Source organism: Lithobates pipiens, unplaced genomic scaffold (assembly GCF_037356315.1).
Source record: "Lithobates pipiens isolate NorthernLeopardFrog02 unplaced genomic scaffold, aLitPip1_a1.2 Scaffold_13, whole genome shotgun sequence".
Taxonomy (NCBI): domain Eukaryota; kingdom Metazoa; phylum Chordata; class Amphibia; order Anura; family Ranidae; genus Lithobates; species Lithobates pipiens.
The window spans coordinates 154,911,537-154,936,185 of NW_027507718.1; the positions used below are offsets into that span (position 1 = coordinate 154,911,537).

At 45.7% G+C, this 24,649-nt stretch overlaps 1 protein-coding gene across 3 annotated transcripts in view; it reads left to right on the forward strand.

The window, feature by feature from the left end:
* Positions 1-21,020: 21,020 nt before the first annotated feature.
* The window catches only part of SH3GL1 (SH3 domain containing GRB2 like 1, endophilin A2), a 565,510-nt gene continuing 561,881 nt past the window's right edge, over positions 21,021-24,649 (forward strand). For all 3 annotated transcript variants that reach the window (XM_077475737.1, XM_077475738.1, XM_077475739.1), the window contains exon 1: positions 21,021-21,187. In XM_077475737.1, the coding sequence (XP_077331863.1) occupies positions 21,143-21,187 (45 nt within the window). In that variant the 5' untranslated portion in view covers positions 21,021-21,142. The remainder of the gene's footprint in view (positions 21,188-24,649) is intronic.

Here is a 24,649-nt window from a genome sequence, read left to right on the forward strand (position 1 = left end):
GGTACCTGACTGACTGTTTTTGTTTTAGCTAATGAAAAGATTCTGAACTACTCATTTTAGAACACTTTGTCGTCAAACTTCTGAATATTGTTTTATTTGTTTATAGAATTATCCAAAGTGAAAAGAGGCCTAACCTGATACTACAAAGTATTGAGGGATTTGGTAAATCTATATAGATTGATTATATTAGTTTTTTCACCTGCTAAAGGAGGATGCTAGGATGTTGTTTTTTTAGTTAATGTTTCTTTTTGATAAATTAATTGAGGTAATTCTAGAAAAATAATATTTTTAATATAAGCTAAGTTGTTGTGAACTTATGTCATATTCCATTGGGGTTGGATTTCAAACCATGGAATCCGTTAATGATTTAAAATTTTATAGGACAGGTAGTGAAGGACATGTATGCAATTTTAGGTTTAGTAAAGTTTTTGTTTCTTATCATTTTAAGTACTCAGGTATTGTAGAACGTATCAATAGTATTGGTAAGATGATTCAAGAACAAGGTGTTAACTTTTTAAGTTAACGACAGGATGTCTTTTAAGATTGGCATACTTAGTTATTTATATAATCTGTTGTATAGAAAGTAGTGTGGTTGCAAATTTTGAAAACAACAGGTATAGGTATTTCAGAAGTTTATTCACAAAACATGGCTATGCCTTTGCTAAATTTAAAAAGAAATGATGTCTTGAATGAGGTTTCTACTTCTAAGTGGAACACTTCTAAGAGTATGTTTAGTAATTTATTCCAGTAGCTAAAGTTATGGTTAAGAATTATAGATCTGAAGGTACCAAGGGATACCAACAGAGATGTCAACTGGGATATCAATTGGGAAGATTATTTTGTTATTTTTAAGGTACATTGGGATTATAGTTTTTGTTTCAACAGTATTGGTAAAAAATAAAAATAATTGGTAAAAATAAGAATAAAATGGGTAAACACAGAAAGGATTTATCATTCAAAAATGGTTTAAATTGATTAATGAAAATTATTTAGGAAAACATAATTTTTTAAAAGAATTTGACACTTGTTTTCATTTTCTTTTATAGATATGTCTTTTGTTTCTAAATTTAAAGAAAACTTTTTTTATTTAGTTTTTTTTTTTAATTCTTCCATGACAATGCAACAAGCACAACTAAATTTCTATTTGTTACTATTTCTTGTATTTTCAAAAAATTATTATTTTTTAATTATGTTATCAAGGACTATCATTTTTTGGTGAATTTGCATCAAAAGCGACATATTGATCGGTCGATCATTATGTGAGGGGGAGTTAGGATGTGATTCTCATATAAGAATTTTTTTATGAATTATCTGAATAAAGATGATAGTGATGAGATAATAGGAAAGACAAAAAGGTATAATATATAAAATATGACAATCGAATAATGGGAAAGTTTTTATGTATTTTGTTTCAAATCTGTATTATGGTTAGAATGAAATGTTTTTATAAATTGATTAAGGAAGAAACGAAAAAAAAGGTGAAACAATTATGACAAGTATTTTTAGTCACAAAATTACTTCTGGTTTATCTGATCCAGTGATTAGCTGTGGTACATCTGGAGCAACTGATTCAAAATGTGTATGAAAGGGCCATAAATGCTAGGTTGTGTGAATGTCATTTTGGTACCAGTTGTTCTCCATGTCCAGAGTTTATGACTAAAGGTCAGTGGTTTCACAGATAAGAATACACATAGAGAATGTGTCATATAATGGAACAATATTCCTGAAAAGAAGATAATTTTAAAGTAAAATCATAGATTATCCATAAAATAGTTATATGATATGGTTAACGTTATAAGAGTTTCACAAGAAGTTAAATAAATTCATAAAGTTGAAAGAAGAAAATATTTAATATTACATGATTTAGATGGAGAATTAATTAAAATTAATAAATATAATAATTTATACTTTCTCAATGGAATGAAATATTTAAATATTTTTCATAGATATATCTCAGAGTTTTGGAAAATGTTTATGTACAATATCTGACACACTAAAATGTATTAATGTGTATTGTATTAATGTTTATTGTATTGTTTGTATTGGAAAAAAGAGAATCAGAGACATTTATTATTTAAGATGAATGCACTTATTATTTGTTGAATATAGTGCATTGAGGGGGAATTGTTAGAAGTTTTTGAGTTAATTAACTAGATGCTGACCGCCGACCGTCAAATGACGTTTTAAACAGGGAATGCGTGCGATCGTGCGCACGCATCCCTATTTCTTCGGTGGCGGCGTGTCACGGAGACACCGCTCACCACCGAAGGGGGTGAACAGCCATTGGTTATGGCTGTTTACCACGTGATCGGCCGTGATGAAGTCACGGCCGATCACAGATGGTCACACCCCGGCTGTGCACGGCGCATGCGTGTGATCGCGAGCACGCTGCGCGTGCACGTCGGTGGCGGCGTGTTCCCCGGGAACACTGCTCGTCACCGACGCTGGTATACAGCCATTGGCCGGCTGTTTAACCACGTGATCGGCTATGATCCTTTCACAGCCGATCACTAAAATGTAAACAAACCGCGGTAACGAGATGTTACCGGGTTGTTCTCCTCCTCACATACCGATCGTGTTTGAGGAGGAGATTGCGGTAACATCTCGTTACCGCCTAGGGTACACCAATCACACTGATTGCCCCCCCAATAAAGAGGACCTGTCACCACCCCTCATAGTACCTGTCAATCACAGTCCATCAGAGTACCTGTCACAGTCCATCAGAGTATTTGAGTACCTGTCACAGCCAGAGTACCCGAATACCTGTCCCAGGCCATCTGAGTAACCGAGTACCTGTCCTAGGCCATCTGAGTACCCGAGTACCTGTCCCAGCACATCAGAGTACCCGAGTACCTGTCACAGCACATCAGAGTACCCGAGTACCTGTCGCAGCACATCAGAGTACCCGAGTACCTGTCACGGCCCATCACGGTACCCGAGTACCTGTCACGGCCCATCACGGTACCCGAGTACCTGTCACGGCCCATCACGGTACCCGAGTACCTGTCACGGCACATCAGGGTACCCGAGTACCTGTCACGGCACATCAGGGTACCCGAGTACCTGTCACGGTCCATCAGAGTACTCGAGTACCTGTCACAGTCCATCAGGGTACCCGAGTACCTGTCACGGCACATCAAGGTACCCGAGTACCTGTCACAGTCCATCAGAGTACCCGAGTTCCTGTCACAGTCCATCAGAGTACCCGAGTTCCTGTCACAGTCCATCAGAGTACCCGAGTTCCTGTCACAGTCCATCAGGGTACCCGAGTACCTGTCACAGTCCATCAGGGTACCCGAGTACCTGTCACAGTCCATCATGGTACCCAAGTATCTGTCACGGTTCAACAGTGTACCGGAGTACCTGTCACAGCCCATCAAAGTACCCGAGTACCTGTCACAGCCCATCAGAGTACCCGAGTACCTGTCACAGCCCATCAGAGTACCCGAGTAGCTGTCACAGCCCATCAGAGTACCCGAGTACCTGTCACAGCCCATCAGAGTACCCGAGTACCTGTCACAGTCCATCTGAGTACCCGAGTACCTGTCCCAGTCCATCTGAGTACCCGAGTACCTGTCACAGTTCATCTGAGTACCCAAGTACCTGTCACCAGGCCACCAGAGTACACGAGTACCTGTCACCAGGCCACCAGAGTACCCCGAGTACCTGTCATCAGGCCATCAGAGTACCAGAGTACCTATCTCCAGCCCATCAGAGTACCCCAGTACCTATTTGCAGCCCATGTCTCATAGAATATACGTTGGGATGTTTGCTTTCCAAAATGGGGTAATTTTGTGGGTAATTTCACTGTCCTGGTGGTCCAGGACCTTCAAAAGTGTGATAGGTAGGAATAAAATGAGATGTGTCATTTATGCTCCTAGAACGCCTGAACGTACTACTTCAATGTTCGGCCTCTCTATGTGGCCAGGCTGTGTAAAAGTTCTACACATGTGGTATCGCCATACTCGGGAGGAGTAGCAGAATGTGTTGTGGGTTGTCATTTTTGCTATATACATGCTATGTGTTAGAAATATCTCATAAATTGACAATTTTGTGTAAAAAAAAATGCGTTTTAATTTTTTTCCACATATTCCAAAATCTTCTGGAAAAAAATTAACCATTCAAAAGACTCATTATGCCTCACAGATTATACGTTGTGGTGTTTGCTTTCCAAAATGGGGTCATTTTATGGGAAATTCCATTGTCCTGGTACTCCAGGGCCTTCAAAAATGTAATAGGTGGTTGAGAAATGAGATGTGTCATTTTTGCTCGTAGAACGTCTGAAGGTACTACATCAATGTTGGTGCTCTGTATGTGGCCAGGCTGTGTAAAAGTCTCACACATGTGGTATCGCCGTACCCGGGAAGAGTAGCAGAATGTATTTTGGGGTGTAATTTGTTGTATGCATATGTTGTGTGTGAGAAATAACCTGATAATATGACAATTTTGTAAATTTGTAAATTAATAATTAAAAAAAAAAATCTTCATTTTGCAAAGAATTGTGGGAAAAAATGACAACTTAAAAAAACGCATCATGCTACTTAATACCTTGGAATGTCTACTTTGTAAAAAGGGGTCATTTGGGGGGTATTTGTACTTTCCTGACTTGTTAGTATCTCAAGAAATGAGGTACACCTGATGTACTGAAGGCCTGATCAGATGTGATCAATTTTAACCAAATCAAAATTAACAATTAGCAAAAATTTATGACAAAAACAAAGAAAAAGGCATTTTTTTTTCACAAAATTTACATTTTATTTTATTTATAGCACAAAAAATAAAAAACTCACTAGTGATTAAATACCACTAAAAGAAAGCTCTATTTGTGTGGAAAAAAGGACGCACGTTTCATATGGGTACAGTGTTGCATGACTGAGTAATTGTCATTCAAACTGTGAGAGCGCTGAAAGCTGAAAATTGGTCTGGTCAGGAAGGGGGTGTAACTGCACTGTATTGAGGTGGTTAATATTTTAAGTGATAAAAGTTTCTGAAAATATATGCAAGTTATATGTACGGTAATAAGTAATGGTTTGTGAAGGTCACAGAACAACAGAGAGTACAGAGAGGAGTGGTTTTGCTGAGTAGGTACTTCCATTTTTGAGTTACAATGTCAGGACAATGGGTGGAGTTATGCTACTTATCTTTAGACTGAACCATATTAGGTATATATGCAAATATGGGTGTTATTAGGATATGCTGACATAACATCATGAAAGAGTATAAGAATGGAGTTGGATTATGGAGAGGGAGGATCGGTGGGAAGAGAAAGAACTCTACTTTGGAAAATGTAACACCAGAAGTTCCATCTTAGAAGCCAACACCATGCCATATGTTACCAGATATCAATCTTGTCTTTGCTTATCTTCCTGAACAATAAAACATCTATTGTTGAAGTATTGAACAAACTAAGATTCTTCAATTTCTAGTCCTGAAAGTACGTTGGAAATGCCTTGGATGAAGACATACATATCTCCTCTACACACCCTTTAGGAGAAGGGATACTGATTCACATATTACACAAAGACTTTGCTATTCATTAAGAAACACCCCTGTGAGTATAGTAGAATACTAGAGTAATATGTATTTTACTGGGAAGTGTAGAGTATGTAGTGTTTCAACTACTTACTCACTTTCTTTCAGGGCACACAGACAACACCCAGAAACTCCTGCAGATGGCTGATAGCTCAATTACAGAAGAGCAATATAGTTAGCTATATAGGTGGATAATGGTGTATACTGCACTCAGGTCACACAGACAAAACCCAGAAACTCCTGCAGATGGCTGAAAGCTCAATTACAGAAGAGCAATATAATTAGCTATATAGGTGGATAATGGTGTATACTGCGCTCAGGGCACACAGACAACACCCAGAAACTCCTGCAGATGGCTGATAGCTCAATTACAGAGGAACAATATAGCTATATAGGTGGATAATGGTGTATACTGCACTCAGGTCACACAGACAACACCTAGAAACTCCTGCAGATGGCTGAAAGCTCATTTACAGAAGAGCAATATAATTAGCTATATAGGTGGATAATGGTGTATACTGCACTCAGGTCACACAGACAACACCCAGAAACTCCTGCAGATGGCTGAAAGCTCAATTACAGAAGAGCAATATAGCTATATAGGTGGATAATGGTGTATACTGCGCTCAGGGCACACAGACAACACCCAGAAACTCCTGCAGCTGGCTGAAAGCTTAATTACAGAAGAGCAATATAGCTATATACAGTGGTGTGAAAAAGTGTTTGCCCCCTTCCTCATTTCCTGTTCCTTTGCATCTTTGTCACACTTAAGTGTTTCGGAACATCAAACCAATTTAAACAATAGTCAAGGACAACACAAGTAAACACAAAATGCAATTTGTAAATGAAGGTGCTTATTATTAAAGGTGAAAAAAAATCCAAACCATCATGGCCCTGTGTGAAAAAGTGATTGCCCCCCTTGTTAAAACATACTATAACTGTGGTTGTCCACGCCTGAGTTCAATTTCTCTAGCCACACCCAGGCCTGATTATTGCCACACCTGTTCACAATCAAGGCATCACTTAAATAGGAGCTGCTTGACACAGTAAGGTCCACCAGAAGATCCTTAAAAGCTACACATCATGCCGAGACCCAAAGAAATTCAGGAACAATTGAGAAAGAAAGTAATTGAGATCTATCAGTCTGGAAAGGGTTATAAAGCCATTTCCAAAGCTTTGGGAATCCAGCGAACCACAGTGAGAGCCATTATCCACAAATGGCGAAGACATGGAACAGTGGTGAACCTTCCCAGGAGTGGCCGGCCGCCCAAAATTACCCCAAGAGCGCAGCGACGACTCATCCAAGAGGTCACAAAAGACCCCACAACAACGTCCAAGGAACTGCAGGCCTCACTTGCCTCAGTTAAGGTCAGCGTTCATGCCTCCACCATCAGGAAAAGACTGGGCAAAAATGGCCTGCATGGCAGAGTTCCAAGGAGAAAACCACTGCTGAGCAAAAAGAACATCAAAGCTTGTCTCAATTTCTCCACAACACATCTTGATGATCCCCAAGACTTTTGGGACAACATTCTGTGGACCGATGAGACAAAAGTGGAACTCTTTGGAAGGTGTGTGTCCAAGTATATCTGGCGTAGAAGGAACACTGCATTTCATAAAAAGAACATTATACCAACAGTAAAATATGGTGGTGGTAGTGTGATGGTCTGGGGCTGTTTTGCTGCTTCAGGACCTGGAAGACTTGCCGTGATAAAAGGAACTATGAATTCTGCTGTCTACCAAGAGATCCTGAAGGAGAATGTCCGACCATCTGTTCGTGTACTCAAGCTGAAACGAACTTGGGTTCTGCAGCAGGACAATGATCCTAAACACACCAGCAAGTCCACCACCGAATGGCTGAAGAAAAACAAAATGAAGACTTTGGAGTGGCCTAGCCAAAGTCCTGACCTGAATCCTATTGAGATGTTGTGGTATGACCTTAAAAAGGCCGTTCATGCTCGAAAACCCTCTAATGTAACTGAATTAGGACAATTCTGCAAAGATGAGTGGGCCAAAATTCCTCCAGGACGCTGTAAAAGCCTCATTGCACGTTATCGCAAACGCTTGGTTGCAGTTGTTGCTGCTAAGGGTGGCCCAACCAGTTATTAGGTTTAGGGGGCAATCACTTTTTCACACAGGGCCATGATGGTTTGGATTTTTTTTCACCTTTAATAATAAACACCTTCATTTACAAATTGCATTTTGTGTTTACTTGTGTTGTCCTTGACTATTGTTTAAATTGGTTTGATGTTCCGAAACACTTAAGTGTGACAAACATGCAAAGGAACAGGAAATGAGGAAGGGGGCAAACACTTTTTCACACCACTGTAGGTGGATAATGGTGTATACTGCGCTCAGGGCACACAGACAACACCCACAAACTCCTGCAGCTGGCTGAAAGCTCAATTACAGAAGAGCAATATAGCTATATAGGTGGATAATGGTGTATACTGCACTCAGGGCACACAGACAACACCCGAAAACTCCTGCAGATGGCTGAAAGCTCAATTACAGAAGAGCAATACTGCTGAAGAGTAGCCAGGTGGGCTAGCATTTTTCATTTGGATTGTGTGTATTTAATTTAAGATTGGACCCCTGCGTGGGATTCCTGGATGGACTATTTTGTTTTTCCTTTTAATAAACGTGGGCTACCAGGCCCTTAACTATAAACGCCTGCCTGATGTGGACTGAAAAATGCCTCTAACCACTTGAGCTAAACACCCCAATGTCACATTATATAGGTTGATAATGGTGTATACTGTGCTCAGGGCACACAGACAACACCTAGAAACTCCTGCAGATGGCTGAAAGCTCAATTACAGAAGAGCAATATAGCTATATAGGTGGATAATGGTGTATACTGCACTCAGGGCACACAGACAACACCCACAAACTCCTGCAGCTGGCTGAAAGCTCAATTACAGAAGAGCAATATAGCTATATAGGTGGATAATGGTGTATACTGCGCTCAGGGCACACAGACAACACCCACAAACTCCTGCAGATGGCTGAAAGCTCAATTACAGAAGAGCAAGAATGCTAAATTGGTGGATAACGGACGGTGTATACTGCGTTGAAGGTACACAGAAAACACCCACTAACTCCTGCAGACGCCAACACACTACACAAGGCCGCCGCGCTGGCAGCCTTATATAGTGTGGGGCGTGTACTACACAGCCTGAGCTATGATTGGCCACAGGCATCCTGCCTGTGGCCAATCATGGCTCTCCTAGCTGCCGGCGCTGTGATTGGCCAAGCATGCGGAGTCACAGTGCATGCTTGGCTAATCATGAGCCAGCAATGCACTGCGATGGAGCAGTGCCACACGAATTTGGCATGAATGGCCCACTGAGTTCTGGCTTTGCCGAACGGGCGAACAGCTGGTGTTCGACTCGAACATGCGTTCGACTCGAACACCGAGCTCATCCCTACTTCTGGATAACTGGGAATGAAACAACGCCACCTAAGGTCTGTCCATGACAGGACCTCAAGGTTCGGGCGTTCCCTGGACGGGTAGGACAAGACTTCAAAAAGTGACCTGCCTGGCCACAATAAAGGCACAATCTCTCCCTTCTTCTAAAGGCTCTCTCAATCGCAGAGATACGCGTGAAGCCCAGGTGCATGGGTTCATCTTCAGTGACCAACTCGGTACCAAGAGGCATAGGAGGTGCAGGAGGCATGGGTGGGACTACAAAGCTCAGAGGCAAACGTACAGGAGGCTTCCGCAAGCGCTCCTTAAAAGAAAGTTTTTCTCTGAGTCTGGAGTCAATGAGGATGGCAAACAAGATCAAGCTCTCCAGCTCAGTCTGTATATCTCGGGTTGCTATCTCATTCTTGATGGAATCCGAGAGACCATGAGAAAAAGTAGCCACGAGGGCCTCATTGTTCCAAGCAACCTCTGCTGCCAGAGTACGGAATTCAATGGCGTAGTCGGCAACAGTTCTCATACTCTGTTTGGTGGACATGAGGCACTTTGTAGCAGAATCGGAGCGTGCGGGAATGTCAAATACCCTTTTAAAGGAGGCCCCAAACTGAGGGTATCTCAAGACAACAGGTTTTTGCGTCTCCCATAGAGGGTTAGCCCAGGCCAAGGCTCTCTCAGAAAGCAAAGATATCACGAAACCTACTTTGCTTCTGTCCGTGGGAAACTCCCAGGGCAGCATCTCGAAGTATATCTCAACCTGATTGAGAAACCCTCTGCATTGAACTGGATTGCCCCCAAATCGCTGGGGAAGCGGAGCAGAACCAGACATACTTCTTATAGAGGTAATACTCGAGGCGGGTGCCTGCACAGAGACTGGCGCAGCAGCAGGGACGGCCTGCGACTCAGGTTATACCAGAGCAGCCACCGAGGGGGATTCCGGGTGAGCCGTGCGATTCAGGAGCGTTTGTAACGCCAAGGCAAACTGATCCATGTGGTGATCTTACTCATCCAATCTGGAAAAAATATATTAAGTGGATTGACTGTATCTTCTGAATTCATGGACTTTGCCCACTGTCAGAAACCATGAATCAGACTGAGGCAGAAGTACAATTAAATCACACTTGTTTATTAAGGAAAATAAAAAGGTAAATAGAAAAAGTGTAGTCAAGCATAGCCAGAGTCCAGTAATCAGATCGGGTAGTCAGACAGGCCAGAAGTCAGGGATCCAACTAGAGCAACAGCAAGCAGGATAAGGAGCCAGAAGGGATGTCAACAAGCCAGTCTTTTTTTTTTATTCTTTTATTTACCGTATATACTCGAGTATAAGCCGAGATTTTCAGCCTCTTTTTTGAGGCTGAAAGTGCCCCCCTCGGCTTATACTCGAGTCATCGCTGTCTGCCCGCTCGATCAGCGTGTCGAGCAGACAGACAGCGGCCATTCTATTCAAAAGCCGCGCCTCCGGCTCCGCCTTCGCCTGTGATAGGCGGAACACTGAATTTCCCAGCAGCCTGTGTTCCGCCTATCACGGACATCGTATCATCCTCGTACTACGGACGAGGATGATACGACGTCTGTGATAGGCGGAACACAGGCTGCTGGGAAATTCAGTGTTCCGCCTATCACAGGCGAAGGCGGCGGCGCAGCTTTTGAACTTTACAATGGCCGCCGACGAAGAGGGCACGGGACGGCACGGCACGGGACGGGACGGGGGCAAGGCAAGGCAAGGCACGACACGGGACGGATGCAAGGAGGCAAGGCACGGGACGGAGGCAAGGAGGCAAGGCACGGGACGGAGGCTCGGGACAAAGGTAGGCTGGACACACACACACACACACACACACACACACACACACACACACACACACACACATGGATGGAGACACACACAGGGATGGATGGATGGATGGATGGAGACACACACACACAGGGATGGATGGATGGATGGATGGAGACACACACACACAGGGATGGATGGATGGATGGATGGAGACACACACACACAGGGATGGATGGATGGATGGACACACACACACACAGGGATGGATGGACGGACACACAGGGATGGACGGACACACAGGGATGGACGGACACACAGGGATGGACGGACACACAGGGATGGACTGACACACACACAGGGATGGACAGGCATGTCTCACCCTCGGCTTATACACGAGTCAATAAGTTTGCCAGTTTTTTTGGGGGTAAATTGGGGGCCTCGGCTTATATTCGGGTCGGCCTATACTCGAGTATATACGGTAGTATAAGTAGAACAACATAAATATAACAGTCAACCGTACAGCATGACCCAGGGTCACAATTATATGGTAACAAAAATAGACAACCAAGTAACTCTGGGCTCTCATGAGGGAGCCCTAAAGTTTTATGCAGAAAAGAGAGAAACCCCACGTCCGACATGTAGAAAGGTATAACTAGGGCAGCTCCGATTGAACAAGTGTAATAATGGAGAGCAACTGGGACCCCAGCGAGCCAGCTTATCATGACCTATGTGAACCAGAGTAAAATATGAGCTGGTCGTGTACAGAACCCTCGGGTTTTTCCAGATCCCGAAGGCTAGTAGGGAGACGAGGCATAGTCAAGAGGGAGGATAGGGAGAAAAGAGAGTGAAAGGATGGAGACGGGGGGGGGGGGGGAGGAGACGGGGGGGGGGGAATGGCAGGCGGGGAAGAAAGAAAAATAGAAACAAAAAGGGAGGGGGGGGGGAATGCCACCCAGGGCAGACTTGGCCTACATAGGTAAACACTAAACGTTCAATCGTTTTCTGGGACAGGGGCGCTGCTCACCTCAAGAATGTAGTCTCGAGTACCAGTAAAATACCTCCAGGGCCTCCATTTATCACTAAATTCCTCTTCAGTGTTGTGAAGGGTGGCGGTCAATTCTTCCATCCGGAGAATATGATTGACTTTGGAATACCACAGCACCTTGGATGGGGGCTGGGGCTGCCTCCACAGTGCGGGAATGCAGGCCCGGGCGACATTTAAGAGTTGCATCGTAAGGGTTTTTTTTCTATTTTCGAACAGGCCGTTCAGTCAAGTGTAGAAGGCACGCCGCTAGGTTATCTGCGATATCTACATTTGTGAGGGTCTTTATCATCCCAGTCACCTCCACCCGAAAGTTCCTCAATGCAGGGCATGCCCAGAAAATGTGGCCCATGGTCTCCGTATCCGAATTGTACCTCCAACAAATATCCGGGATCGATATATTCATTTTATTCAGAATGTATGGTACTCTATACCAGCGTGAAACTATCTTGTATCCTTGATATTGGTTTGCGATGGAAGCCTTATGTACTAAGGTCAGGATCTTCCCTATCTGTTGTGGGGTAAATGCGGTGCCTAAATCCCTCTCCCATTGGTGGATAAATGGTGGGGTCGATTCCTCCTCCTGACCACTCAATAGGTTGTACCGGAGGGAGAGGGTGTGTCGCACAGGTTCCCTTTTGTGACAGATGGATTCATAGGACGTCAGGTCTCCAGGGGTGTAGGGGCCCTTTTGTATGGCCAGAAGAAAGTGACGAAGTTAATAAGCACTAAACAAGTCAAGCGGAGGGTCAGAAAGCTCAGCGACAGTTTGCGTGGTCGGGAGCCCTCCCGAGGGCCACACCTCTCCCAAACGCTGTTTCCCCACCACAGTCAACTATCGTAGTTTCTTATTGGTAAATCCCGGTGGGAAGTCTGGATTACCTATAACCGGAGTCATTGGTGAAGGCAGGGGAGCAATGTGTGTGCAGCGGAACAACCTCCGCACAACAGCCAACGTAGCTCCCACCACGGGGTGATCTCTGAGGTCTTTTGGTGGGGAGGACAGGAGCCACGGGGAGGTCAATAAGGGAATGGACCCATCCTCAATCTCCATCTCCACTCAGTTTGTGTGGGCCATTAAAGTGCCAATCAACGACTCTCGCCTTCAGAGTCGCTCTGTAATATTGTCGCAAATCGGGGAGACCCAGACCCCCCCTGTCCTTTGGTCTGGCAAGCAATTGCAAATGGGCTGCGATGTCAACGCCCAGGTAACGTATAGATTTTTCAACCCAGTAGAATGGAAAAACGGAGCGTAGCCTCTTGGCTTCACCATCTGGGACCGATATATTCAATACAGCCGACTTGGCACAATTGATTTTATAGTTTGAAAGGCTGCCGTATCGCCGGAGAGCTGCTAGTATATTGGGAAGCGAAATGTGCAGATTGGAGACGAAAAAAATTAGATCGTCAGCATACGGCGCAATTTTATGGTGCGCCGAAGGTTTGGATATGCCAGTAATATTTGGGTCATTCCGAACGTGACACATAAGTGGTTCCAATGTCATAATAAAAATTAGGGGAGACAGTGGGCACCCCTGCCTCGTCCCATTAGTGATGGGGAAAGAGTCCGAGCACCACTCGTTCACCCGTACCACTGCCGAAGGCGTGGAGTAAAGCGACATTACCCAGCTCATCATGTTGGGGCCGAGACCTATGTGTCCAGGGTGGCCTGCATAAAGTGCCAGGCCACCCTGTCAAAGGCCTTCTCTGCGTCTGTTGACAACATAAGCAAGGGCCCTCCCTGTACACGTGCTGCATGGATTAAATTAAGATCTCGGACCATATTGTCTCTAGCTTCCCATTGTGAAACAAACCCCACCTGGTCAAAATGGATTAAATTTGGTATATATGGTATCAACCTGTTGGAGAGTATTTTCGCAAAGAGCTTTAAGTCGACATTGAGAAGCGCTATGGGCCGGTAATTTGCGCACTGGGACAGATCCTTCCCCTCCTTGGGGATCAATGATATAAATGCCCGCAGGGAGTCTGTTGGAATGGCCACGGTCCCTTTCAGGTGGTTGTAGGCCGTCACAAAATGCTGGGTCAAATAGGTCGCTGGGCCAGATGGCTTCACCCTGACCTCATAGTTTCATAGTTAGTAAGGTTGAATAAAGACACCAGTCCATCCAGTTCAACCTGAGTGAGTGTCTACCCCCATCCCTGTACATTGCACACTCACATTGGTCCCTACCCTCAAGGAGCCCACAATCCAAGGTCCCCATTCATATACTAGGGCCAATTTTGGACAGAAGCCAATTAACCTACCTGCATGTCTTTGGAGTGTGGGAGGAAACCGGAGTACTCGGAGGAAACCCACGCAGGCACAGGGAGAACATGCAAACTCCAGGCAGGTAGTGTCATGGTTAGGATTCGAACCAGCGACCCTTTTTTACTGCCAGGTAAGAGTGCTAACCACTACACCACTGTGCCGCTATGAGGTTTTGTTTGAGCCACTGCCGCCCGAAATTTGTCGGCCGACATATCCAACTCCAACGAGGTACGGATATCAGTGGGAAGAGTAGGCATGCCAGATGCACGGATGTATTCACCCGCTGCAGTCAGTTTGGCACTGGTCACTGCCCCCGATTCTCCCTCCCGAAGATTGTAAAGTTTCTGGTAGTAGTCATGGAATACTTGGGCAATGTCCCTAGAGGTATGGACTCTGGTTCCCAGTGCGGTAGTGATGTGCGGAATGAATGTGCGCTGTCTCGGACCCCTCAGGGACCTCGCAAGCATAGCACTTGGCTTGTTGGAGTACTCAAAGAATGTGCGTCTTGCCCATGTCAGACTTTGGATTGTCTACTGAAATAGAAGATCTCTCAGCTCTTTTCTGGCCTGGGTAAGGTCGTCCAGGAGGGCTGCTACTAAGGACCGTTTATGACTGAGTTCAAGAGAGCGCACCTTACAGATCAGAGACTCGATCAACTTATTCTTTTCCCGTTTTTTCTGTGCCCCGATCCGGATCAGTACGCCCCGCACCACACACTTGTGAGCCTCCCAAATACACAGTGGGTTCATAGACAGAGTAACATTGTCGCTAAAATAGTGTACAATCGCTTCCCCCACTTCCTTGCGGATCTCGGAGGTTTGCAAAAGGGATTCATTAAGTTTCCAGGTGGGTGGTGCATGGGCGTCCAGATCCCAGTTCAAACTGATATGTATCGGAGCATGGTCTGAGAAGGAGATATGATGAATCAGTGTGGAGGTGACCAAAGGAAGATCCTTATGCTGGAGTTGGAAGTAATCGATTCTGGAGTACGTATGGTGTACCGTGGAAAAGTATGTGTAGTCTCTACTGTCCGGGTGTGCAACCCGGCAGGGATCAACCAAATTCAAACCCAGCAGTTCCGCCTTCAAATTCTTGAGGAGGGAAAAAGAGAGATGCAAAGCCCCCCTTGACACATCCAGCAGTGGCTCCTGAGCATAGTTAAAGTCCCCACCCATTAGGAACACCCCCTCCCTAGCTTCAAGGATGATGGGGGCTAGTGCCCTAAGGAAATGGAGATGTCCTGAGTTGGGGAAGTATACATTCAATAAGGTCACAATGGTATTTCCAATTTTTCCATTCAGTAGAAGGAACTGGCCCAAAGGGTCAGCCCTTTCCTCTATCAATGTCCATGGGAGCGATTTCGTGATCAGTATACTGACCCCTTTGGATTTCGAAATAGGGGCGGGAGCATGATACACCGTGGGAAAATACCTGTTACTCAGCTTGGGCACTGCTAGCTGTTTAAAATGCGTTTCCTGTAGAGACGCAATTTGAGTGCTGGATTTTTTAAGGTCGGAGAGGAGCCTAGACCGCTTCTCTGGAGTGGAGAGGCCCCTGGTGTTGAGGGACGTAAATTTAATTTCCCCCGAGGGGAGGCTGGATACACCGTCTCCCGTGGGTGGCATGGTCTTGTGGGAGGGGACAAAAAAAAAGGGGGGGGTGGGTGAGAGAGAGGAATAGGAGAGACCCCGCCACGATATCAGTAAAGGAGTAGAGAGAGAATCGGGTCAGGGTTTACAGAGGTATAGAGTGGAGAGGGAAAGAAAGGAGCAGGGTAGAAGGAAACGGAGGTATAGAGGAGAGAAAAGGTGGCACCAAAGCAAGTACAGTTGCAGGGGCAACTGCGAGGGTGCCCTAAACTGCGAATTAAACAACGCGCGCACTAGCGCAGCCTATGGATGGTACGTGGAAGACTAATGTAGTTAGAGCAATAGGAGCCATGTGGTCGAGCAAGGAAGCCCATTAAACTGGTAAAGCACTTTAAACTATGACCGAAAAACTTATGTGAGGGTAATACCTGTCCCCATCCCCACTGACAGTTGTACATCAACAAAAGAAACAAAAAAAAAGCACAACTGTGCATAACCTATGTCGCTGTCTGCGAACCAGCTAACTGTGCCCTTGATTGCAAGTGAGATGCAAACCCAATCTGGTCAGCAAAACCCCCATATCCCTGAGAACATTACCCTGTCTCTGAGTCCCCCGGCCCCGGCTGGGTGTTTTCACCCCACCCACCCCCCCTTGTTTACCATAAATCAACCAAGTCTGAGCAAGTCAATTGTAGGGGGTATGGGCTCATGACGGGGTATAGGGGAGGCGAAACGGAAGGCATGAAAGCCGGTCCTCCCCTCCGCCCCGAGACCCAAGTCAGGCACCCCAGGTATCGTATATTCAGGACAGTTAGCAGGTAGTTGACAGGCCAGAACCCACACCATGTCACTAGGTAGAATAGTTCACCAACTGTCTGTATGTTGAAAGCAGCAGATTGCTTAGTCTTAACTGCAGGTCATACCCTTAATCAGCGGTGACAAAACTAAAAAGTCTACTTATCACAAAGGGCAGGGCCATCGGCATGTAGGTCACGGTTCAGGCGAGACAAGGGCATCTCTGGGTTCCCTTCTGGATCTGGAGCGGTACCTTCTTCTGCTGGGTCTCTGGGGTCTGGGCGGAGGGGGTCTTGTGAAGTCCGTCTTGAGCGGGAAATCCATCCAGTTCGGAATGGGGGTCTCCGGCACCCCGAGGAAAGCAAAAAGGGTCCGGGAGCTGGTCTGGCCATCAGAAGGTGAAGGTGTCACCACCCTTGAGGACAATAAGGTAGAATGGGTGACCCCAGCGGTAAGTGGCCCCGGCGTCTCTTACCACCTCCAACAGGGGACGCAACATACCCCTCATCCATAGCGTAAGGCGGGAAACGTCCGGGAACACCTGCACCGTGGCCCGTCAAAGTCTATCGGGCCCCGCAGACCAAGCACGCCGCATGATTTCCTCATTGATGGAGTAAAAATGGACCCTGGCCAAGACGTCTCTAGGTGCGGAGGCATCTCTACCCCTTGGGCCCTGTACCCTGTGAACCCGATCCAGTTCAAGCTCCGCTGTTGGAGGTTTGTCCAGCAGTTTGTTAAAGATGGCTGTGACGGTAGATCTAAGGTCTCCCCCAGATGTGGCTTCAGGGAGACCACGTAACCGTACATTGTTTCTGCGGCTACGGTTTTCTCCGTCATCGAAGGAGAGCTGCAGCATGCTAAGATGGCATCTGTAACCTTGCTGGGCACCCTCCAACGCTAACACCCTGGTTTCTAAGGTGTCTGTCACCACCTCCACTGCTGTCACCCGGGAGTCCACTGAGTCTATGCGATTGTTAAGTTCGTTAATCTCCTTGGAGAGAGTACTCACAATAGTGGCAGTGGATTCGGCGATGTCCTGCTTGGTAGGGAGCAGTGCCAGTATCTCCCGCCATGACTCCATAGGTGGGCAGCCAGGTGGTTCAGGGTCCAGGGTCCTCTAAATGTCTTTCGCTGGCAGGATGTCTGGGGAGGGGATCGGTGAGTCCGCCTTGTGTCCCGAGGAGCGCTGTTCCTGTAGCGCAGGAAAAAGGCCCTTCAATGTTTTCCTGGCCTGAGCTGTGGCTGTCGCGTGTGTGCGTGGCGGCGCCATATTGGATCCAGCGGCCCTCAGCTGTGAAGGGAGACCCCGCAGGAAATATGCCGAAATGTCTGCGTTTTTTTGTGCGGGCAGTGTGCTGGGATGCTGGCCTGATGTGGACATAGATCAGAATGTAGGTCCGTGCGCTGTATAGCTCACCCTGCCCGACCGAGTCACGGAGCTCCGAGGATGTGCGGCCTCACAGCTTCATTGTCAAGCCATGCCCCCCAGCAAGCCAGTCTTTAAACAAACTGCAGGAGATGGTTTCTAGTGATGTGACCAAGGCAAAGGCAGAGGTGAAATGAGCTGGAAGGCTTTAAGTAGGCAGGTCAGACGAGCATCATCAGGACCAGCTGGTAACTGTGGAGAGAGAAGAGAGCTGGCAATTAGCCGAAGCTGAGCCCAGTGAAGGAAGGGCTAAGCCAGCCCTGACAATGGCAGGTGGTAAGTGGTTAAGGCTGCCCACCGCATATATACTGCGGCAGGGTGGCCCTATTGCGTCTTATTGCTATATGGTGGGTGTGAAGTAGTTAAGGCCACCCACCACATATATAGTGTGGCAGGGCGGCTCTATTGCGCAAAACAACGCACCCGTACGACGTTTCTTGCATGAGACACTGAGGGCACAAGTGCCTGCTGCACGGCGGGGTAGCTGATGCGTAGGTCCGGTGGCCGCGATGTCAATCAGCCACCCACGATTGCTCCTAAGAGAGGAGCTCCTGATGTAAACAAAGCAGATCCCCTTTCTGACAGGGGAGTACAGAGAGATCGTCTGTTCCTAGTGATCAGGAACAGTGATCTCTCTGTACTCCCAGTCAGTTCACTCCCCCCACAGTTAGGAAGCACCTCCCTAGAACACACACTTTGATCGCCCCCTAGTGTTAACCCCTTCCCTGCCAGTGCCATTTATACAGTGATTAGTGCATATTTTTTAGCTCTGATCACTGTAATAATGTCACTGTTCACAAAAAATTGTCAAAAGTGTCCGATCTGTCCACCGCAATGTTGCAGCCCCGCTAAAAATAGTTGATCACCGCCAAAAAATAATAAAAATGCCATAAATCTATCCCCTATTTTGTAGACGCTATAACTTTAGCGCAAACCAATCAATATACGCTTATTGATAGTGATTTTTTTTACCAGAAATATATAGTATACATATTGGCTTAAACTGATAAATACATTTGTTTTTTTTAACTTTTTTTTTTATTGGATATGTATTTTAACAAAAAGTTAAAAATATATATATTTTTTCAAAATTGTTGGTCTTTTTTTGTTTATAGCGCAAAAATAAAAACCGCAGAGGTGATCAAATACCACTAAAAGAAAGCTATATTTGTGGGGAAAAAAGGCCATCAATTTTATTTAGGTACAGTGACGCACGCTGGTGCAATTGTCAGTTAAAATAACGCAGGGCTGTATCGAAAAAAAAAAAAAAAATGGCCTGCTCATTAACCGCCTCACGCTTGCTGGCTGACAAATGACGGCCAGGCGGCGCACCTCTCGTTCTGGGCGGGCGTCATATGATGTCCTCCCAAAACGACCGCTTTCGCGCGCAATTGGGGCATGCATCGTGGCGATTGGTGGTGCAGTGTGCCAGTCAGACACACCCCTACAACGGTCTTGGTAAAGAGACTCTGACAGAGGCATTTTACCATGTGATCAGCCATGTTCAATCACAGCTGATCACGATGTAAATAGGAAGAGCCGTTGGTTGGATTTTCATCACTTGTGTCTGACAGACGCGAGTAGAGGAGATTCGATCGGCTGCTCTCCGGACAGAGGGGGTCTGTGCTGATTGTTTATCAGCACAGCCCCCCCTCGGATGCCCACCCAGGACCACCAGGGATTGGCACCCCCCTGGACCACCAGGTATGCCACACTAGACCACCAGGGAAATGCCAATCAGTGCCCATCCCCAATGTCTGCCAGTGCCATCAGTGATGCCTATCAATGCTATCTATCAGTGCCGCATATCAGTGCCCATCAATGCCGCCTATCGGTGCCCAGCAATGCCGCCTATTGGTGCCACCCATAAGTACCCATCAGTGCAGCATATCAGTGCCCTTCATGAGTGCTCATCAGTGCCACCTATCAATGCTCAGTGCTGCATACAAGTGCCACCCATCAGTGCTGCCTACTAGTGCCACCTCATTGGTGCCACAAATGAGGTGCTGCCTTTTCAGTGCTCATCAGTGAAGGAGAAACTTACTTATTTACAAAATGTTATAACTGAAACAAAAGAAAATAATTTTTTCTAAATTTTAGTATTTTTTTAATTGTTTAACAAAAATAAATAAAATAAAAAAACGCAGAAGTGATCAAATACTACCAAAAGAAAGCTCTATTTGTGGGAACAAAATGATAAAAATTCTGTTTGTGTACAGTGTAGCATGTCCGCGCAGTTGTCATTTAAACAGTGACATCGCTGAAGGCTGAAAATTGGCTTGGGCAGGAAGGGGGTGGAAGTGCCTGGTATTGAAGTGGTTAAGGGGATAAATCCTTCCCGGGGCTGAAGTGGTCAAACATTTCTGATTTGTACCTGGAGGTAAGCTTCAAAGAGAAACTGCAGTCTGCTCACATAATTTGTAATAAAAACATCTTTACCATTCCGAAGCTTCCCTCCAACCACTTTTCATATTATTTTATATATACTGTGATTCTGTACTGGCCAAATATTCTGCACAAATCTCCCTCCACTGAGTCTGGCTGTAATAATTTTAACTGTGGGCAGCTGAAGTTGCTGCCTGTTCACTTCCTGGATTAACACAGAGGCACACCTCCAGCTCTGCAGCTCTCATTGACCCTCTTATGACTCATTCCCCCTCCTTTCCTGGCAAACTCACTGGTGAGTGGGAGAGAAAGAGAGAGCTGTGCATGGGCCAGACAAGAAACATGAAGTGAGCTGTATAAGGTATTTACTGGCAGAAAAAAAATGTTTTACTATTCAAAGTTAAAACGACAAGGGCAGAGGATTTAATAGATGGAGAGATGAAAATGACTGAAGTCGGCTGTCCTTCAGCACAGCACTTCTCATACTAAAACCTGCTGGCCCCATCCTGTGAGAGAAAACATTTTTAGTTGCTGTGTGCTTTACCTCTCAGTACCTTTTTTACCAACAACAAAAAAAAGGGCACAAGATTGGAAGATATGACCATTATGAGCAGAAGTATTGGACAATTTCAGCTCATTCCTTGTACTTAAAGCATAGTTTGTAGGCGAGCCTGCCACGTCCCCGGGAAACAGAAGCCATCGTCACGTAGAGATGTATTGAGCAGGCTACTCGCGGCAGGCGCAAGCCATTGGTCCGAAGTAGTACACAGTGCACGGCCCTCCCCCGTTTCCTTTCCCCATACCGGAAGTGAACTCTTGTAATTTCCTGAGCCGGGATCTGAGAACGACTTGAGTTGGACTAGTTGAGTGAACTTCTGGAGTTATACTGTGGGGACAGTTGCAGGAATGTCGGTGGCTGGGCTTAAGAAGCAGTTCTACAAAGCTAGCCAGGTCAGTGCGGTCGGGGTCATTTGGGGTTGGCCTGTGTTGGGCTTGTAGTCTTAAGCGCAGTGCTCTGTGTTTGTACGGAGGGCTTGGAGCTAACAGAGCAATGGAAATCATGAGGTTAGAGCACTGAATGGCCAAGGCTTATACCTTCCAACCTACTTTTGGAAATATAAGGCTATGCATGGGTATCAAGATTGTGTCACATTTCCCCATCTTACCAATGGGTGGCCTGATGTGCAAGCAGTGTGGCAGGCATACCTGACAACTGTCAATGCTGTTCAGGTGGAATGGCTGCAGAATGTGCCTACTATGAAAGGACAATTTATAGAGAAAAAGAGCATTTTACTTTAAATTGTATTATATGTTTAGATAGAGGGGGCTGTATCCAGATTATGGCCTGTGGCATATTCTCATGCGCAGATTGGGGTCAGTCAGCAGAGGCTGCTTATGGTCTCTGCTTCAATCACTTTTCCCAGCAATGACAGGTGGACAAAACTTTCTCTGTTCTGACCTGCTCCTGCCCTACTGCTAAGGGGGGCTCTAAAGGGTACGCTGATGTAAGGGGGGGGGTCTGATGAGGACACTGATGGAAGTGGGGTGGGAGTCTAAAGAGGACACTGATGTAAATAAGGGAGGGGGGGCACTGATGAGGACGCTAATGTAAAGATGTGGCGGGGGGGCGACTCTGATGAGACTGATGTAAAGGGGGGGGGGGGGGGTGGGGGCTCTGACGATGAGGAGACTGATGTAGGATTGAAACAAACAATTGTTATTGTTGATAACTCTTTTCATTATTGATTAGTTGGTCAGCCGATTGGTTAGCCTGCATACTGAATGCATTATTTGTTTACATATCAGGAAATACAGTACAGCACACAAACCGCTCAGTACACCATTCATAAATGTCAGTAAGTGCTTGTGAATGTGTGAGGAGCAATGCAACGTGAGACTTGTAGTCCTGGGCAGGAGAAGGAAATGAGTGATTCTAAAGGCAGACTTTTTTTTAGAATCCCTTAGGAACCAGAAGTGTCAGTGAGGGGACCCCGGAAGAGGAGAATTGGGGCTGCTTTGTGTGGAAGTTTGTTGTTTTAACCACTTGACCACTGGGCACATAAACACCCTTCCTAACCAGACCAATTTTCAGCTTTCGGTGCTCTCACATTTTGAATGACAATTGCTCAGTCATACAACACTGGCACAGTGGTGTAGTGGTTAGCACTTTCACCTAGCAGTAAGAAGGGTCGTTGGTTTGAATCCCAACCACAACACTACCTGCCTGGAGTTTGCATGTTCTCCCTGTGCCTGCGTGGGTTTCCTCCGGGTACTCCGGTTTCCTCACACACTCCAAAGACATGCAGGTAGGTTAATTGGCTTCTGTTCAAAATTGGCCCTAGTATATGAATTGGGACCTTGGCTTGTGGGCTCCTTGAGGGTAGGGACTGATGTGAGTGTGCAATGTACAGGCATAGGGACAATTGTAGACACTCACTCAGGTTGAACTGGATGGACTGGTGTCTTCAACCCTACTAACTATATAAGTATGTAACACTGTACCCATATGAAATTTTTGTCCTTTTTTTTTTTTTTTTTTTTTTTTCCACACAAATAGAGCTTTCTTTTGGCGGTATTTAATCACAATTGGGTCAAATGATGGAGCGATCACTTGTAAACAAACTGCTGTCATGTCATGACCCCGGTTCCTCTCTCCCCTCTGTGTACTGATCTGTACAGTGGAGGGGAGAGATCGGATGGCAGCAGCGCTGTGGGCTGGATCTGTAGTGCCCACATCGCTGCTCTGTGACAGTTGCAGTCACATCCATATCCAGCCGTACTCTGCCAATATTGCAGTGGGGGAGATGACGTGGATATTACAGTGGGGACTATATGGTGGTGGAATTTTTACAGGTTTTTGCAAAATTCAATTATTATTTGCTGATCTGAAAAATGATCTGATCTGTGATTTTGATCCGAAGAACGATCCGTGAGTTTTTTGATCCGTTGCACCCCTAGTAAAAATAAGTACAAATTGGTGTCAATTATTTGGTCTCTGTGAAAGTTATAGATTGTACAAGCTATGGTGCCAATATCTAAAAATTGATCACACCTGATGTACTGACAGGCCGTCAGTACATCAGGTGTGATCAGTCTCATTTCTCGAGACTCTAACATGCCAGAAAATTAAAAATACCCCCCAAATGACCCCTTTTTGGAAAGAAGACATTCATAGATATTTAGAAAGATGCACAAAATTGTCATAATAGTAGGTTATTTCTCACACACAGCATATGCATACCACAAATTACAACCCAAAACACATTCTGCTATTACTCCTGAGTATGGCAAAACCACATGTGTGAGACTTTTACACTGCGTAGCCACATACAGAGGCCCAACATGCAGGGAGCACCTTCAAACGTTCTGGAGCACCCAGGCCAATTCTGACATTTCTCTCCTACATGTAAAAATCATAATTTATTTGCTAGAAAATTACATGGAACCCCAAAACATTATATATGTTTTTTTTTAAGCAAAGACCCTAGAGAATACAATGGCGGTTGTTGGAACTTTTTATCTCGCACGGTATTTGCGCAGCAAAAAAAAAACCGTGGGCGGGACTTGCATATGCATTTGCTTCTGCTTACTTTATTTTCGTTTAAGACTTTTTTCCCCAAAAATAAATTTTTTGCTCACTTTTATTCCTATTACAAGGAATGTAAATCTCTTGTAATAGGAATAGGACATGACAGGTATTCTTTACAGAGAGATATGGGGTCAGTAAGACCCCACATCTCACCTCTAGGCTGGGAAGCCTGAAATAAAAAAAAATAAAAAAATCCTGGCTTCGATTGTAGCGGTGAGTTGGTAGAAGCACCCGAGGAAGGCAGGGGGTGGGGAGTCTCCTCCCATAAGAATGATCAAGCAGTGGAACAGCCGCTATGATCGTTCTTATGGTGTAGGGAATCACCAGCTGAAAAAGCTGATATCTGAATGATGCCTGTAGGTGCAGACATTATTCAGATATTCCCACACAAAATCAAAGACGTCATATGACGGGCGGGAAGTGGTTAAAATGCTTCTTTTTTTTTTTTTAACACATAACATGTACATGCCAAAAATGACACCCCAAAATAGATTCTCCTACTCCTCCTGAGTACGGTGATACCACGTGTGAGACTTCCACAGCCTGACCACATACAGAGGCAGAGTACAGCCGAGGATGGCTGAGCATGGATGGCTGGATGTGACTGCAATTGTCACAGAGCAGCACTGTGGGCAGTACAGATCCAGCCCGTCATCCGCTCTCTCCCCCTCTCCTCTCACACTTTACCGATCAGTACACAGAGGGGAGAGAGGAACTGGCGTCATGACATGATGCCGGTTTGTTTACATGTGATCGCTCCATCATTTGACGGCCCAGGGGGCGCGCAAAAGCGGGATTCTGGGAGGACGTAACTGTACACCCTC